We start from the raw sequence: 19,019 nt of genomic DNA, 5'->3' as shown, positions 1-19,019 counted from the left end.
GGGAGAGGGGGGAGGGAGAGGGGGGAGGGAGAGAGAGGGGGGAGGGAGAGGGGGGAGGGAGAGAGAGGGGGGAGGGAGAGGGGGGGGGAGGGAGGGGAGGGAGGGAGGGGAGGGAGGGAGGGGAGGGAGAGGGGGGAGGGAAAGGGGGGAGGGAGAGGGGGGAGAGCGGGGAGGGAGAGGGGGGAGAGCGGGGAGGGAGAGGGGGGAGAGCGGGGAGGGAGAGGGGGGAGAGCGGGGAGGGAGAGGGGGGAGGGAGAGGGGGGAGGGAGAGGGGGCAAGGAGAGGGGGGAGGGAGAGGGGGGAGGGAGAGGGGGCAGGGAGAGGGGGCAGGGAGAGGGGGCAGGGAGAGGGGGCAGGGAGAGGGGGCAGGGAGAGGGGGCAGGGAGAGGGGGCAGGGAGAGCGGGCAGGGAGAGCGGGCAGGGAGAGCGGGCAGGGAGAGGGGGCAGGGAGAGGGGGCAGGGAGAGGGGGCAGGGAGAGCGGGCAGGGAGAGGGGGGGAGGGAGAGGGGGGGGAGGGAGAGGGGGGGAGGGAGAGGGGGGGAGGGAGAGGGGGGGAGGGAGAGGGGGGGAGGGAGAGGGGGGGAGGGAGAGGGGGGGAGGGAGAGGGGGGGAGGGAGAGGGGGGAGGGAGAGGGGGGAGGGAGAGGGGGAGGGAGCACACATTGTGACACTGTGCCACTCCCCAGTCCTGACGTACGCTGTTGTTTCGATGAAGTCGATGCACAGGATGACGTCGAAGTCTCCGGGGCGGAAGGTGAATTCGGGAACGTGGGTGTAGGAGTGCTGCGGGGCCTGGTTGCTGCTGGACCCGGTGTTCTGGGATCCCGTCCACCCCGGGCTCTCGGCCGACATCAGGCCTGATCCCTCCGATACTCCGCTCATCGTTGCCCCGTGAAACGGCGGCTGCTGGGCCCTGGCCCTGTCGGGGGAGGAAAGCTCGTTGAGAGAATGCTGAACTCACACCCTGGGGCCGGTGTAAGGGTCGTGCACTCGTCTCCCTCTCCCCGTTAATCTTCCCTCCACCCAACGTCCACCTCAGCTCTTGCGCTTCAGACATACGATAAAGACTTGCATTTATATAGTGCCTTTCACCCCCTCAGGACGTCCCAAAGCGCTTTACAGTCAATGAAGTAATTTTGGAGTGTGGTCACTGTTGTAATGTGGGAAATGCGGCAGACAATTTGAGCACAGCAAGTTCCCACACACAGCAATCCGATAATGACCCAGATCATCTGTTTCTGTGATGTTGGGTGAGGGATAAATATTGGCCCCAGGACACCGGGGAGAACTCCCCTGCTCTTCTTCCAAACAGTGCATGAGATCTTTTACATCCATCTGAAAGACTCCCTCAGCACTGCCCCTCCAACAGTGCGGCGCTCCCTCAGTACTGCCCCTCCGACAGTGCGGCGCTCCCTCAGTACTGCCCCTCCGACAGTGCGGCACTCCCTCAGTACTGCCCCTCTGACAGTGCGGCACTCCCTCAGTACTGCCCCTCCGACAGTGTGGCGCTCCCTCAGTACTGCCCCTCCGACAGTGCGGCGCTCCCTCAGTACTGCCCCTCCGACAGTGCGGCGCTCCCTCAGTACTGCCCCTCCGACAGTGCGGCGCTCCCTCAGTACTGCCCCTCCAACAGTGCGGCGCTCCCTCAGTACTGCCCCTCTGACAGTGCGGCGCTCCCTCAGCACTGCTCCTCCGACAGTGCGGCGCTCCCTCAGTACTGCCCCTCCGACAGTGCGGCACTCCCTCAGTACTGCCCCTCCGACAGTGCGGTGCTCCCTCAGTACTGCCCCTCCGACAGTGCGGTGCTCCCTCAGCACTGCCCCTCCGACAGTGCGGCGCTCCCTCAGTACCGCCCCTCCGACAGTGCAGCGCTCCCTCAGCACTGCCCCTCCGATAGCGCAGTGCGGCGCTCCCTCAGTACTGCCCCTCAGACAGTGCGGTGCTCCCTCAGAACTGCCCCTCCGACAGTGCAGCGCTCCCTTAGCACTGCCCCTCCGACAGCGCAGTGCGGCGCTCCCTCAGCACTGCCCCTCCGATAGCGCAGTGCGGCGCTCCCTCAGTACTGCCCCTCAGACAGTGCGGTGCTCCCTCAGAACTGCCCCTCCGACAGTGCAGCGCTCCCTTAGCACTGCCCCTCCGACAGCGCAGTGCGGCGCTCCCTCAGCACTGCCCCTCCGACAGCGCAGTGCGGCGCTCCCTCAGCACTGCCCCTCCGACAGCGCAGTGCGGCGCTCCCTCAGCGCTGCACTGAAGTGTCGGCCGGGATTCTGTCGCTCAAGTCTCTGGAGTGGGGCTTGAAGCACCCGTGCTGAGCGCCACGGGGCAGAAAACGGGCAGGACAGAGCGTGCCGCAGAAAGTACAATAAAAAGACGACAGTAAGGCTCCCCGCCCTCGCCTCCCGCGGCTTACTCCGAGCTTGCGATCGCTGGGAGCTGGTCTTCGACACCTTCCTCAGTAAGCTGCAGCTCCGCTGGTCCAGCCACACCGCCCTGTGCCTCCTCCATCTTCTCCTGTTCCAAGTGCTCTGCATTCAGCTTCTCGCCCAGTTTCAAGCCTTTCTCCGTCAGCGTGAATCTGTGTGTGCCAGGCAACGAGAGACTCATTTACAGTTACATAGCGCCTTTAATGCAAAACAACCTGAGGCGTTTCACAGCAGCGACCATCAGACAAAATTTGGCACCCAGTCACATAGGGAGATAGTGGGGATGGGTGACCAAAAGCTGGGTCAATGACGTCGGTTTTAAGGAGCATCTTAAAGGAGGAGAGAGAGGCGGGGAAGTTTAGGGAGGGAGTTCCAGAGCTTGGGGCCCAGGCAACAGAAGGCACGGCCACCGATGGTGGAGCGATGGAAATCGAATGAATGCGCAAGAGGACGGAATTGGAGGAGCGCGGATATCTCGGGGGGGATTGTGGGGCGTGTGATTACAGAGATAGGGAGGTATTCGAACACAAGGGGGAGCACCAACGTTCGCGTCCTCGACCAGGCCAACATCCCCAGCACTGACCACACTCGATCAGCTCCGCTGGGCAGGGCCACATTGTCCGCATGTGCCCGACACGAGACTCCCAAAGCAAGCGCTCTACTCGGGAACTCCTACACGGCCAAACGAGCCAAAGGCGGGCAGAGGGAACGTTACAAGGGACACCCTCCAAGCCTCCCTGATCAAGTGCAACATCCCCACTGAGACCTGGGAGTTCCCGGCCAAAGACCAGTCCGCCCCAAGTGGAGGAAGTGCATCCGGGAGGGCGCTGAGCACCTCGAGTCTCGTCGCCGAGAGCGTGCAGAGACCAAGCGCAGGCAGCGGAAGGAGCGTGCGGCAAACCAGTCCCACCCTCCCCTTCCCTCAACCACTGTCTGTCCCACCGGTGACAGGGACTGTGGTTCCCGTATTGGACTGTTCAGCCACCTGAGGACTCATGTTTAGCCTGGACGATTCCGAGGGACTGCCGATGATGATGAGGTAATGAAAGTCGCTGTATAAGCGGTTCAAGTGAGGGTTCAGAAGCTCCATCCGACAGCCGCCCCAGCCGATGAAATGCATCCAGTGTCACCCCCTCCCCCCCACCCTCCGTTACTTTCAGTGGAATGCACGGTGGGTTAAGCCAGCCATTTTTATGCCAGTGGGCACGATGGTTAATACTGCAGTAACAGCCTGAGCGGTTTACAGTGGAAACACACCGTCACGCAAGTAGCAATGATCAGCGAGCGAGTGGAGGGTGGCGCCTTAAAGGGCATTATAGGGATACCCCCACCCCCCCCCCCCCGTATCGCCGGATGTTATTGCACCAGATCTCTGCGACCCTGTCCCGCACTTCAGAATTCCCCTGGTGCGGGATTCTAGATCGAGGGGGACGGAATAGAGAGACGTACATTTATATAGCGCCTTTCTCGGCCACCGAATCAATAAAGTACTTTTGGAGTGTGGTCACTGTTGTTATGTGGGAAACGGGGCAAGCTAACTTGCGCACAGCAAGCTCCCACACCCAGCAATGTGATAATCATCAGAACAAAAAAAACAGACAGAGATAAATATTGGCCCCAGGACACCGGGGAGAACTCCCCCTGCTCTTCTTCGGAATAGTGGCCGCTGGATCTTTTACATCCACCCGAGGGGGCAGAAAGGCCTCGGTTTAACGTCTCATCCAAAAGACGGCACCTCCGACATTGCGGCACTCCCTCAGTACCGCCCCTCCGACTGTGCGGGGCTCCCTCAGCACTGCCCCTCCGACAGTGCGGGGCTCCCTCAGCACCGCCCCTCCGACAGTGCGGGGCTCCCTCAGCACCGCCCCTCCGACAGTGCGGGGCTCCCTCAGCACCGCCCCTCCGACAGTGCGGGGCTCCCTCAGCACCGCCCCTCCGACAGTGCGGGGCTCCCTCAGCACCGCCCCTCCGACAGTGCGGGGCTCCCTCAGCACCGCCCCTCCGACAGTGCGGGGCTCCCTCAGCACCGCCCCTCCGACAGTGCGGGGCTCCCTCAGCACTGCCCCTCCGACAGTGCGGCGCTCCTTCAGCACTGGAGTGTCAACCTAGATTTTTTTTTTTTTAAATGTGCTCAAGTTCCTGGAATGGGTCTTGAACCCACAAACCATCTGACTCAGAGGCGTCTTAAAGGAGGAGAGAGAGAGAGAGAGAGAGAGAGAGAGAGAGATGGAGAGGTTTTCGGAGGAAATTCCAGAGCTCGGGGCCCAGGCGGCTGAAGGCTCACTCACCAATGGCGGAGCGATGGAAATTGGCGGGGGCGGGGGGGTGGGGGGGTGTGGAATTGGAGGAGCGCGGCGATTTCGGAGGGTTGGAAGAGGTTACAGAGCTAGGGAGGGAGGGCGGGTGAAGGATTTGAACACAAGGCTCGGAATTTTTAATTTAAAAATCGAGGCGTTGCCGGACCGGGAGCCAATGCAGGTCGGAAAAGAATTGTTCCATCCGTTACCGGACCTATTCCCACCCGGACGATCTCTTCTCCTACCTGGCCGGAAAACCAGTCTTTATCACGAGGTCCTTCTGGATTAAGGCGCTGATTGACGACCAGGCATTGTACCGGTAACTTGCTTTAAACTGTTTAAAAAAAAAAAAAATAGCTAGAGAAAAAAAAAATTATGCCTGACAGAATTGCCAAAAACAGACGACTCCCCCAAGTGCTAAGGCGCGGGACTGTATCCTTTACTGCCTTCGGATATGTCCCCTCCAACTGAAAGCCATGCGACCCAGGACAGCATGGGAGAACTCTCAGGCCGAGCCCTCATCTTTGTCTGCTCCATCTTCCTTTCAACAGCAACAGCCACTCAAATTTCTATAACGCCTTTAACATAGTAAACCATCCCGAGGTGCTTCACAGGATTTGACACCGAGATAAGGAGGTATTAGGGGCAGGTGACCAAAAGCTGGGTCAGAGAGGTCGGTTTTAAAGTAGCGTCTTAAAAGGAGGCGAGAGAGGCGGAGAGGTTTAAGGAGGGAGTTCCAGGCAACAGAAGACACGGCCGCCGATGGTGGGGCGATTATAATCAGGGGACACTCAAGAGGGCAGAATTGGAGGAGCGCAGACATCTCGGTGGGTTTTAGTGCTGGAGATTACAGAGATAGGGAGGGGGCGAGGGCCATGGAGGGACTTGTAAACAAGGATGAGAATTTTGAAATCGAGGCGTCGCTTAACCGGGGGCCAATGCAGGTCAGCGAGCACAGGGGGTGATGGGTGAGCGGGACTCGGTGTGAGTTAGGACACAGGGGCAGCGAGCACAGGGGGTGATGGGTGAGCGGGACTCGGTGAGAGTTAGGACACGGGGGCAGCGAGCACAGGGGGTGATGGGTGAGCGGGACTGGGTGTGAGTTAGGACACAGGGCAGCGAGCACAGGGGGTGATGGGTGAGCGGGACTGGGTGTGAGTTAGGACACGGGGTCAGCGAGCACAGGGGGTGATGGGTGAGCGGGATTCGGTGCGAGTTAGGACACGGGACAGCGAGCACAGGGGGTGATGGGCGAGCGGGACTCGGTGCGAGTTAGGACACGGGGGCAGCGAGCACAGGGGGTGATGGGTGAGCGGGACTCGGTGCGAGTTAGGACACGGGTCAGCGAGCACAGGGGGTGATGGGTGAGTGGGACTCGGTGCGAGTTAGGACACGGGGGCAGCGAGCACAGGGGGTGATGGGTGAGCGGGACTCGGTGCGAGTTAGGACACGGGGTCAGCGAGCACAGGGGGTGATGGGTGAGCGGGACTCGGTGTGAGTTAGGACACGGGTCAGTGAGCACAGGGAGTGATGGGTGAGCGGGACTCGGTGAGAGTTAGGACACGGGGTCAGCGAGCACAGGGAGTGATGGGTGAGCGGGACTCGGTGAGAGTTAGGACACGGGGGCAGCGAGCACAGGGGGTGATGGGTGAGTGGGACGAACTATGTTGGGAGACACGGGTACCAGGCTGCAACGCAGATGTTGTGGGGGGGGGAGGTGGGTTCTTCCACACTCTCTGGTGTCTGGCTTCGGCTTGGTGATGGCAGGGGGGGTGCATGGTGATGTTGCAGGTTGGACACACTTATGTGGCGATGTGTGTGTGTGTGTGTGTGTGTGTGACTGCATGAGCACGCAACAAAGTGCGCGAGCCGGACAGTGAGCGCGACAGAATGTGCGAGCGACAGAGTGCGCGAGAGTGCAAGGGAGCGTGCGCGACAGCGTGAGCGACACAGCGGGCGACAGCGTGTGTGTGTGTGTGTGTGTGTGTGTGTGTGTGTGTGTGTGCGTGCGTTTGTGTGCGGGGGGGGTGGTGGGGATGGGGAACTCAGTCAAACAGTCTCATCCGTCAATGAAAAGGGCTGGCAGCGGTGACCAAGAGCTGAAGAGAGGGCGCAGTGACTCACGTGAGTGAACGACATCCGACACAGGGGCTGGGCTTTCCGCTGTAGCTCCGCTTTGGTCAGGAAGCCGCGGTAGTTCAGCTTCTGAAAGAGTTGAGAGGTGGGGGGGGGCGGGGGGAGAGAGAGAGAGAGAGAGAGAGAGAGAACAACTCAGAGTGAATGGCACAACAGGACGGTGGGATTGGTGAGCAAACGCGCCCGGTTTAATGCGGGCGACGGGGGCCGTGACTCCCGAGCAGTGCGCGCTCCCCCTCACTTGCCTTGGCCTCTCTGTAGAATGTCAGCAGCAGCGCGTATCCGCCCGAACGCTTCTGCGGCTTGTACTCCTGGTCCTCCCGGTTTTCTGGCCTCCTCCTTTTCTGTAAGGGAAGAGCATCGGCGGGAATTACTGCCCGGTGTAAACAGGGGTGGGGGGGGGGGGGCGGGGGGCTGGGGGGAGCAGAGTCTCAACAGCTCACGGCAGCACGAGGAGGCCGATCGGTCCCTCGAGCCGGTGGTATCGAGTCTGCAGCACAGAAACTGCTCACTCGGCCCCACCGCTCCGTGCCGGGGCTGATGCCCCACCGCTCCGTGCCGGGGCTTATGCCCCACCGCTCCGTGCCGGGGCTTATGCCCCACCGCTCCGTGCCGGGGCCGATGCCCCACCGCTCCGTGCCGGGGCCGATGCCCCACCGCTCCGTGCCGGGGCCGATGCCCCACCGCTCCGTGCCGGGGCCGATGCCCCACCGCTCCGTGCCGGGGCCGATGCCCCACCGCTCCGTGCCGGGGCTAATGCCCCACACCAGCCCCCTGCCACCCCTCTCCATCTCACCCCATCACCATATCCTTCTATTCCTTTCTCCCTCATGTGTTTATCCAGCCTCCCCTTAAATGCATCGATACTATTCGCCTCGACCCCTCCCTGTGGCAGCGAGTTCCACATTCTCAACCCTCTCCCGCTCCAGGAACTGGAGCGTGCAAATCTAGGCTGACGTTCCCAGTGCCGCACTGTCGGAGGGGCGGTGCTGAGGGAGCGCCGCACTGTCGGAGGGGCGGTGCTGAGGGAGCGCCGCACTGTCGGAGGGGCGGTGCTGAGGGAGCGCCTCTGTCAGTGCAGGACTCCCTCAGTGCAGCAATGGGATCGTCAGCTTGGATTACGGGCTCACTACCGTGGATGTCGGAGCGGGTACTGACCTGATCTCTGCGCCGTGGCTATCGGCACTTACCGTCGGAGAAGGTCTCAGGTCGGTCACATCCTCCTCCTCCGACACGCTCTCTGCAGCCCAGCCACTTGCCGCCTTCACTGGCGAACTCGTACTCGCTTTCTTCCAGCACTCCGCCTGCACTGGGTTCATGGGAACTGGGTCACTCGCATAATGAATGGCGGCGTCCAGACCTAGACAGAAAGAAAGACTTGCATTTGTATAGCGCCTTTCACCACCGTCAGACGTCCCAAAGCGCTTTACAGCCAATGAAGTGCTTTTGGAGTGTAGTCGCTATTGTAATGTGGGAAACGCGGCAGCCAATTTGCGCACAGCAAGCTCCCACACACAGCAATGTGATAATCTGAACATCTGTTTTAGTGATGTTGGTTGAGGGATAAACATTGGCCCCAGGACACCGGAGAGAACTCCCCCTGCTCTTCTTCCTAATAGTGTCATGGGATCTGTTACGTCCACCCGAGAGGGCAGACGGGACCTCGGTTTAACATCTCATCCGAAAGACGGCACCTCTGACAGTGCGGGGCTCCCTCAGCACTGCCCCTCCGACAGTGCGGCGCTCCCTCAGTACTGCCCCTCCGACAGTGCGGCGCTCCCTCAGCACTGCCAGTGCGGCACTCCCTCAGTACTGCCCCTCCGACAGTGCGGCGCTCCCTCAGTACTGCCCCTCCGACAGTGCGGCGCTCCCTCAGCACGGCACTGGGAGTGTCAGCCTAGATTTTTTGGTGCTCATTCCCTGGAGTGGGAGTTGACCCACAATCTTCTGACTCAGAGGCCCATCGCTAATTGCCCCGTGAGAAGGTGGTGGTGAACCACTGCAGTCCCGTGTGGTGAAGGTGCTCCCACAGTGACTTTACCGTAGCAGTTTGGTAGAACTGAGCGGCTCGCTGGGCCGGGGTGGGCAAGCTGTTGGTCTGGAGTCACGTAGCGGCCGGACCGGGTCAGGGCGACAGATTTCCTTCCCTGAAGGACATTAGTGAACCAGTTTTGTCACCATTACAGTCACTAACTTTTTATTCCAAATGTATTTAATGGACCGATTTTAAATTCCCCAGCTGCCGTGGTGGGATTTGAACTGATGTCGTCGGACCATCAGTCCAGGGTCTGGATTACTGGTCCAGTGACGTTACCAGTCTGCTAACTTATCCACACACTCTAGACCCCGCACACAATGTCTCGCTCCAGACACACTCCACCACCCGCACGCATGCACTCACACACTACTTTGTTGATTATGAGGGGGCTTGACAAGGTGGATGCAGAGAGGATGTTTCCACTGATGGGGGAGACTAGAACTAGGGGGCATGGTCTTAGAATAAGGGGCCGCCCATTTAAAACTGAGATGAGGAGAAATTTCTTCTCTGAGGGTTGTAAATCTATTGAATTTGCTGCCTCAGAGAGCTGTAGAGGCTGGGACATTGAATAAATTTAACACAGAAATAGACAGTTTGTTAACCGATAAGGGGATAAGGGGGACGGGCAGGGAAGTGGACCCGAGTCCATGATCGGATTAAATGGCGGAGCAGGCTCAAGGGGCCGAATGGCCTGCTCCTATTTCTTATCTTCTCTCCTCTGCACACACCCTCTCTCCCTCCAAGAAACACACACACTATATCTCTCCCAAACATGCTGTGCCTCTCTGTCTCTCTCACATACGCACAGCACGTTCTCACTTTCCCGCGTGTCCCCTCCCTTTAGCCTTCGCCTCCTGTAGCCAGTCGGTGACAGTGGTTGGATTACGTACCGTGCTCAGCTTGGTATTCACACAGCTTCTCGTCCAGCCGATTACAGATCCCGTCGCCAAAGCCGTAGAGAATCTTGGCTTCTCTCCCGTTCCGCAAGGGCAGCGGGTACATCGTCAGGGAGCGTATGGCCTGAAATGCAGAAGCACAGAGCGCAGGCCATTATTTAATCCCCCCCGCACTTTCCTTCAGCGGTGCAGGGCCCACGTGTGAGAGTTGATAACGACAGCGTCAGTCTGTGAGGTTCCCCTCATGTCGTTCGCAGGCCGAGAGCTGGTAACTGCGCACAAACCGGGGTTTGAACCCGCAATCTCCCCACAAAGTGATGGAACTTCCCAATCCGGGACTGTCCCAACACCGAAACATGACAATCCACACATCAGGTCAGCAATGGTGTGTTTCTTCGCAAGGCGCCCACTGCCCCCCCACTTTAATATCCCACCCAGTCTAATCCCACTCTCCCCTTTAATATCCCACCCAGTCTAATCCCACTCTCCCCTCACTCCCCCTTTAATATCCCACCCAGTCTAATCGCACTCTCCCCTCACTCCCCCTTTAATATCCCACCCAGTCTAATCCCCCCCTTTTAATATCCCACCCTCCCCTCACTCTTTAATATCCCACCCAGTCTAATCCCACTCTCCCCTTTAATATCCCACCCAGTCTAATCCCACTCTCCCCTCACTCCCCCCTTTAATATCCCACCCAGTCTAATCCCACTCTCCCCTCACTCCCCCTTTAATATCCCACCCAGTCTAATCGCACTCTCCCCTCACTCCCCCCTTTAATATCCCACCCAGTCTAATCCCACTCTCCCCTCACTCCCCCTTTAATATCCCACCCAGTCTAATCCCCCCCTTTTAATATCCCACCCTCCCCTCACTCTTTAATATCCCACCCAGTCTAATCCCACTCTCCCCTTTAATATCCCACCCAGTCTAATCCCACTCTCCCCTCACTCCCCCCTTTAATATCCCACCCAGTCTAATCCCACTCTCCCCTCACTCCCCCTTTAATATCCCACCCAGTCTAATCGCACTCTCCCCTCACTCCCCCCTTTAATATCCCACCCAGTCTAATCCCACCCTCCCCTTTAATATCCCACCCAGTCTAATCCCACTCTTCCCTTTAATATCCCACCCAGTCTAATCCCACTCTCCCCTCACTCCCCCCTTTAATATCCCACCCAGTCTAATCCCACTCTCCCCTCACTCCCTTTAATATCCCACCCAGTCTAATCGCACTCTCCCCTCACTCCCCCCTTTAATATCCCACCCAGTCTAATCCCACTCTCCCCTTTAATATCCCACCCAGTCTAATCCCACTCTCCCCTTTAATAGAAACATAGAAAATAGGTGCAGGAGTAGGCCATTCGGCCCTTCGAGCCTGCACCTCCATTCAATGAGTTCATGGCTGAACATGCAACTTCAGTACCCCATTCCTGCTTTCTCGCCATACCCCTTGATCCCTCTAGTAGTAAGGACTACATCTAACTCCTTTTTGAATATATTTAGTGAATTGGCCTCAACATTATTCTGTGGTAGAGAATTCCACAGGTTCACCACTCTCTGGGTGAAGAAGTTTCTCCTCATCTCGGTCCTAAATGGCTCACCCCTTATCCTTAGAATGTGACCCCTGGTTCTGGACTTCCCCAACATTGGGAACATTCTTCCTGCATCTAACCTGTCCAAACCCGTCAGAATTTTAAACGTTTCTATGAGATCCCCTCTCATTCTTCTGAACTCCAGTGAATACAAGCCCAGTTGATCCAGTCTTTCTTGATATGTCAGTCCCGCCACCCCGGGAATCAGTCTGGTGAACCTTCGCTGCACTCCCTCAATAGCAAGAATGTCCTTCCTCAAGTTAGGAGACCAAAACTGTACACAATACTCCAGGTGTGGCCTCACCAAGGCCCTGTACAACTGTAGCAACACCTCCGTGCCCCTGTACTCAAATCCCCTCGCTATGAAGGCCAACATGCCATTTGCTTTCTTAACCGCCTGCTGTACCTGCATGCCAACCTTCAATGACTGATGTATCTCCCCTTTTCCTAATCTGTCACCATTCAGATAATAGTCTGTCTCACTGTTTTTACCACCAAAGTGGATAACCTCACATTTATCCACATTATACATTATCCCACCCAGTCTAATCCCACTCTCCCCTTTAATATCCCACCCAGTCTAATCCCACTCTCCCCCTTTAATATCCCACCCAGTCTAATCCCACTCTCCCCTTTAATATCCCACCCAGTCTAATCCCACTCTCCCCCTCACTCCCCCTTTAATATCCCACCCAGTCTAATCCCACTCTCCCCTTTAATATCCCACCCAGTCTAATCCCACTCTCCCCCTCACTCCCCCTTTAATATCCCACCCAGTCTAATCCCACTCCCCCCTTTAATATCCCACCCAGTCTAATCCCACTCTCCCCCTCACTCCCCCCTTTAATATAGAAACATAGAAACATAGAAAATAGGTGCAGGAGTAGGCCATTCAGCCCTTCTAGCCTGCACCGCCATTCAATGAGTTCATGGCTGAACATGAAACTTCAGTACCCCCTTCCTGCTTTCTCGCCATAACCCTTGATCCCCCGAGTAGTAAGGACTTCATCTAACTCCCTTTTGAATATATTTAGTGAATTGGCCTCAACTACTTTCTGTGGTAGAGAATTCCACAGGTTCACCACTCTCTGGGTGAAGAAGTTTCTCCTCATCTCGGTCCTAAATGGCTTACCCCTTATCCTCAGACTGTGACCCCTGGTTCTGGACTTCCCCAACATTGGGAACATTCTTTCTGCATCTAACCTGTCTAAACCCGTCAGAATTTTAAACGTTTCTATGAGATCCCCTCTCATTCTTCTGAACTCCAGTGAATACAAGCCCAGTTGATCCAATCTTTCTTGATAGGTCAGTCCCGCCATCCCGGGAATCAGTCTGGTGAACCTTCGCTGCACTCCCTCAATAGCAAGAATGTCCTTCCTCAAGTTAGGAGACCAAAACTGTACACAATACTCCAGGTGTGGCCTCACCAAGGCCCTGTACAACTGTAGCAACACCTCCCTGCCCCTGTATTCAAATCCCCTCGCTATGAAGGCCAACATGCCATTTGCTTTCTTAACCGCCTGCTGTACCTGCATGCCAACCTTCAATGACTGATGTACCATGACACCCAGGTCTCGTTGCACCTTCCCTTTTCCTAATCTGTCACCATTCAGATAATAGTCTGTCTCTCTGTTTTTACCACCAAAGTGGATAACCTCACATTTATCCACATTATACTTCATCTGCCATGCATTTGCCCACTCACCTAACCTATCCAAGTCACTCTGCAGCCTAATAGCATCCTCCTCGCAGCTCACACTGCCACCCAACTTAGTATCATCTGCAAATTTGGAGATACTGCATTTAATCCCCTCGTCTAAATCATTAATGTACAATGTAAACAGCTGGGGCCCCAGCACAGAACCTTGCGGCACTCCACTAGTCACTGCCTGCCATTCTGAAAAGTACCCGTTTACTCCTACTCTTTGCTTCCTGTCTGACAACCAGTTCTCAATCCACATCAGCACACTACCCCCAATCCCATGTGCTTTAACTTTGCACATTAATCTCTTGTGTGGGACCTTGTCGAAAGCCTTCTGAAAGTCCAAATATACCACATCAACTGGTTCTCCTTTGTCCACTTTACTGGAAACATCCTCAAAAAATTCCAGAAGATTTGTCAAGCATGATTTCCCTTTCACAATTCCATGCTGACTTGGACCTATCATGTCGCCATTTTCCAGATGCGCTGCTATGACATCCTTAATAATTGATTCCATCATTTTACCCACTACTGAGGTCAGGCTGACCGGTCTATAATTCCCTGTTTTCTCTCTCCCTCCTTTTTTAAAAAGTGGGGTTACATTGGCTACCCTCCACTCCATAGGAACTGATCCAGAGTCAATGGAATGTTGGAAAATGACTGTCAATGCATCCGCTATTTCCAAGGCCACCTCCTTAAGTACTCTAGGATGCAATCCATCAGGCCCTGGGGATTTATCGGCCTTCAATCCCATCAATTTCCCCAAAACAATTTCCCGACTAATAAAGATTTCCCTCAGTTCCCCCTCCTTACTAGACCCTCTGACCCCTTTTATATCCGGAAGGTTGTTTGTATCCTCCTTAGTGAATACCGAACCAAAGTACTTGTTCAATTGGTCCGCCATTTCTTTGTTCCCCGTTATGACTTCCCCTGATTCTGACTGCAGTGGACCTATGTTTGTCTTCACCAACCTTTTTCTCTTTACATACCTATAGAAACTTTTGCAATCCGCCTTAATGTTCCCTGCAAGCTTCTTCTCGTACTCCATTTTCCCTGTCCTAATCAAACCCTTTGTCCTCCTCTGCTGAGTTCTAAATTTCTCCCAGTCCCCAGGTTCGCTGCTATTTCTGGCCAATTTGTATGCCACTTCCTTGGCTTTAATACTATCCCTGATTTCCCTAGATAGCCACGGTTGAGCCACCTTCCCCTTTTTATTTTTACGCCAGACAGGAATGTACAATTGTTGTACTTCATCCATGCGGTCTCTAAATGTCTGCCATTGCCCATCCACAGTCAACCCCCTAAGTATCATTCGCCAATCTATCCTAGCCAATTCACGCCTCATACCTTCAAAGTTACCCTTCTTTAAGTTCTGGACCATGGTCTCTGAAATTACTGTTTCATTCTCCATCCTAATGCAGAATTCCACCATATTATGGTCACTCTTCCCCAAGGGGCCTCGCACAATGAGATTGCTAATTAATCCTCTCTCATTACACAACACCCAGTCTAAGATGGCCTCCCCCCTAGTTGGTTCCTCAACATATTGGTCTAGAAAACCATCCCTTATGCACTCCAGGAAATCCTCCTCCACCGTATTGCTTCCAGTTTGGCTAGCCCAATCTATGTGCATATTAAAGTCACCCATTATAACTGCTACACCTTTATTGCATGCACCCCTAATTTCCTGTTTGATGCCCTCCCCAACATCCCTATTACTGTTTGGAGGTCTGTACACAACTCCTACTAACGTTTTTTGCCCTTTGGTGTTCTGCAGCTCTACCCATATAGATTCCACATCATCCAAGCTAATGTCTTTCCTAACTATTGCATTAATCTCCTCTAATCCCACCCAGTCTAATCCCACTCTCCCCTCACTCCCCCTTTAATATCCCACCCAGTCTAATCCCACTCTCCCCCTCACTCCCCCCTTTAATATCCCACCCAGTCTAATCCCACTCTCCCCGCACCCTTTAATATCCCACCCGGTCCATTCCCACTCTCCTGCTCACCCCCTACTGGAAAGAAAGGTACAGGCAGAGTAGCCCTCAAGAAAGACACAAACTGCCCGGCGTTGCCGAAGACACTCGCAGGGGCGGGGGCGGGGGTTCACCAACCTTCTCGTAGACAATTTGCGACTTGTGCTGCTTCTCGATGGCCATGTCCCGCCACTCCACCAGCCATTGCAGGAAGAGCGGGTTCGGGCAGGGGCCGATCGGCTCCTTCCTCCCGTACTCCAGCTCCGGCGCAAACATCTCCACAAACTATTCAAGCCCCTCAACCGGCGGGAGCGGGCGGAATCTCGGAACCCGAGCTGGATGGGGAGGTGGGGTTTGGGGGGGGGGGGAAAAGAGAGAGGAGAGAACAGATTTAATTGGGGCTGAAATGGCGCGCGGTTTAATCCCACCCTGCTCCACACCGGAGATACTTTTGCCATCGATTTACGGCGCGTCACTGCGGAATTAAACCTCGTTCCCAGTGCCAGCATCAAGACTGTCTCAACTCTCAAGAGGAGCAGGTGACGCAGAAAGCAAATACAAGCAGGTTGCAGAAAAACTTCAACCGTTTCCACACACTGTCGGCCAGTCCCAGTCAGCACAGCGCCCCTATAACTTTAGGTGTTTTGACGTGCTGAAGGGAGAATATCCCGTGTGTGATTCCCCTGGCTCCGCACGCAGTCTTTCGGATGGGACGTTAAAACCGAGGCTCCCGTCTGCCCTCTCAGGCTGACGTAAAAGATCCCACGGCCACTATTTCGAAGAAGCGCGGGCCGGGGGTGGGGGGTGGGGGGAAGTTATCCCCGGTGTCCTGGGGCCAATATTTATCCCTCAATTAACATAACAAAAAATATATCTCGAGTCATTATCACATCGCTGTGTGTGGAAGCTTACTGTGCGCAATACGGCTGCCGCGTTTCCCACATTACAACAGTGGCCACACTCCAAAAATTGCTTCAGTGGCTGTAAAGCGCTTTTGGGGACGTGCGGTAGTCGCGAAAGGCGCGATACAAATGCAAGTCTTTCTTTAAATCTGCATGCCCTCTGGCTCTCGACCCTTGCACCAATGACACTAGTTTTTCTCTCTCTCGCTCTCTCTCGCGCTCTCTCTCTCTCGCGCTCTCTCTCTCGCGCTCTCTCTCGCGCTCTCTCTCTCGCGTTCTCGCGCTCTCTCTCTCTCTCTCGCGCTCTCTCTCTCTCTCTCTCTCTCTCGCGCTCTCTCTCTCTCTCTCGCGCTCTCTCTCTCTCTCTCTCGCGCTCTCTCTCTTTCTTGCGCGCGCTCTCTCTCTCTCTCTCTCTCTCTCTCGCGCTCTCTCTCTGGCATGCTGTCTATTCCACCCTTTCATGATCTGAAACACCTCAAACAAAATCCTCTCCCAACCTTCTCTGCTCTGGAGGAGCAGAACCCCAGATCTTCTCAGTCTTCGCGTTGACAGGGGGGGGGGGGGGGGGGGAAGAAGACAAATCTCTCTTTGCGGCAACCTTCCCTCTCTCCGGCGGCAGTGAAAGGCGCTATATAAATGCAAGCCTTTCTTTCCTTCTCGGTCTGGACTCTGCCATTCAATACCTGGGGCGTGCGAACCATTTTGCCCCATGGGGTACTGGGAAAAAGCGAGGGCGGGTTAGCAGGACGGGGGTGGGGGGGGGGGGGGGAAGGGAAGCGAGCGGCCAAGAGCGTGTCAGGGGGAGGAGGAGAACATAAGAAATAGGAGCAGGAGTAGGCCATACGGCCCCTCGAGCCTGCTCCGCCATTTAATACGATCATGGCTGATCCGATCATGGACTCAGCTCCACTTCCCCGCCCGCTCCCCATAATCCCTTATCCCCTTATCTGTTAAACTGTCTATCTCTGTCTTAAATGTATTCAATGTCCCGGCCTCCACAGCTCTCTGAGGCAGCGAATTCTACAGATTTACAACCCTCCGAGAGAAGAAATTCCTCCTCATCTCAGTTTTAAATGGGCGGCCCCTTATTCTAAGACCATGCCCCCTAGTTCTAGTCTCCCCCATCAGTGGAAACATCCTCTCTGCATCCACCTTGTCGAGCCCCCTCATAATCTTATACGTCTCGATAAGATCACCTCTCATTCTTCTGAATTCCAATGAGTAGAGGCCCAACCTCCTCAACCTTTCCTCATAAGTCAACCCCCTCAGCCCTGGAATCAACAAAGCGAGGATGACTTGCTTCCACGCCGAAAAAAGGGATGAGTTCCCAGGTGTTTCAATGAAGGACCCAATATTCCGGATCCTGAACTACATCCTGAAGGGTGGAAGATGCCTGTGGGTGGATTGTTTTAACGTGGGGTGTCCGTTGTACACCAGCCACCACACGGGGCTTGACAGAGCGAGGCCTCGGTCCAGGGGCAAGGGTTAACCAGGACGACCGGAGACCAGCTCTGCTGCACGGGCCCAGTGCGCTCACATATCGCACACAGTGTGGGGCTGGGCCCGTGCTGCCCCCTGGGCCCTGTACCCTCACTCGCCGCTCACACACCAGCCACCGGGAGGAGTAGGAGGGGGAGGGGTAGGGGGGCACGACTGAAGCGGTTCGCGAGATGTAAACACACGAATCTTTCGCCGATTGGGAAAGCGTTTGCTCCGCGACGAGCTCGCGGGATCTTGCTCGCTGACCCGCGAGGGGGAGGGTTCAACGTCTCCTCCGACAGTGCGGGGCCTGAGGCAGTGCGGGGCTCCCTCAGTACTGCCCCTCCGACAGTGCGGGGCTCCCTCAGTACTGCCCCCTCTGACAGTGCGGCGCTCCCTCAGTACTGCCCCTCCGACAGTGCGGGGCTCCCTCAGTACTGCCCCTCCGACAGTGCGGGGCTCCCTCAGTACTGCCCCTCCGACAGTGCGGCGCTCCCTCAGTACTGCCCCTCCGACAGTGCGGCGCTCCCTCAGTACGGCGCTCCCTCAGTACTGCCCCTCCGACAGTGCGGGGCTCCCTCAGTACCGCCCCTCCGACAGTGCGGTGCTCCCTCAGTACCGCCCCTCCCCGGGCCCGGTTGCCAGGGAAACCCCCGCCTCCCCGCGCTCACCTGCCGATCCCGGGCCCTCTCCCCCGCTCCCCGCGCGCCTCGTTCCGCCCCCTCCGCGCGGCCGGACCCAGTTTAATGCTGCACAGGGGGCGGGGCCGGCTGGCAGCGTGTCGCCGGCTGCTCATTGCAATAATCGCCGCCCGCTGAATGCAATAATCGCCATCTATACATTGCAATAATCGCCATCTATACATTGCAATAATCGCTGTCCGTGCATTGCAATAATCGCCATCTTTACATTGCAATAATCGCTGTCCGTGCATTGCAATAATCGCCATCTATACATTGCAATAATCACCGCCCGCTGAATGCAATAATCGCCATCTATACATTGCAATAATCGCTGTCCGTGCATTGCAATAATCGCCATCTATACATTGCAATAATCGCTGTCCGTGCATTGCAATAATCGCCATCTTTACATTGCAATAATCGCTGTCCGTGCATTGCAATAATCGCCATCTTTACATTGCAATAATCACCGCCCGCTGAATGCAATAATCGCCATCTATACATTGCAATAATCGCTGTCCGTGCATTGCAATAATCGCCATCTATACATTGCAATAATCACCGCCCGCTGAATGCAATAATCGCCATCTATACATTGCAATAATCGCTGTCCGTGCATTGCAATAATCGCCATCTATACATTGCAATAATCGCTGTCCGTGCATTGCAATAATCGCCATCTTTACATTGCAATAATCGCTGTCCGTGCATTGCAATAATCGCCATCTTTACATTGCAATAATCACCGCCCGCTGAATGCAATAATCGCCATCTATACATTGCAATAATCGCCATCTATACATTGCAATAATCGCTGTCCGTGCATTGCAATAATCGCCATCTATACATTGCAATAATCGCTGTCCGTGCATTGCAATAATCGCCATCTT

The 19,019-nt window shown here is 55.8% G+C and overlaps 1 protein-coding gene across 1 annotated transcript; it reads right to left on the bottom strand.

The window, feature by feature from the left end:
* Positions 1–689: 689 nt before the first annotated feature.
* mus81 (MUS81 structure-specific endonuclease subunit) lies at positions 690–18,180 on the bottom strand (the record flags this gene model as incomplete). The annotated part of the gene is made up of 9 exons (XM_070868012.1): positions 18,118–18,180; positions 15,204–15,400; positions 9,784–9,913; positions 8,046–8,215; positions 7,101–7,199; positions 6,844–6,924; positions 4,965–5,053; positions 2,410–2,574; positions 690–918 (listed from the first exon to the last, which is right to left on the bottom strand). Coding segments are annotated over exons 2-9 (1,101 nt in total), but the record flags the coding sequence as incomplete, so codon positions are not given.
* Positions 18,181–19,019: the final 839 nt, after the last annotated feature.

Source organism: Pristiophorus japonicus, chromosome 27, assembly GCF_044704955.1.
Source record: "Pristiophorus japonicus isolate sPriJap1 chromosome 27, sPriJap1.hap1, whole genome shotgun sequence".
NCBI lineage: Eukaryota > Metazoa > Chordata > Chondrichthyes > Pristiophoridae > Pristiophorus > Pristiophorus japonicus.
This window is presented reverse-complemented; position numbering and strand designations above follow the sequence as displayed.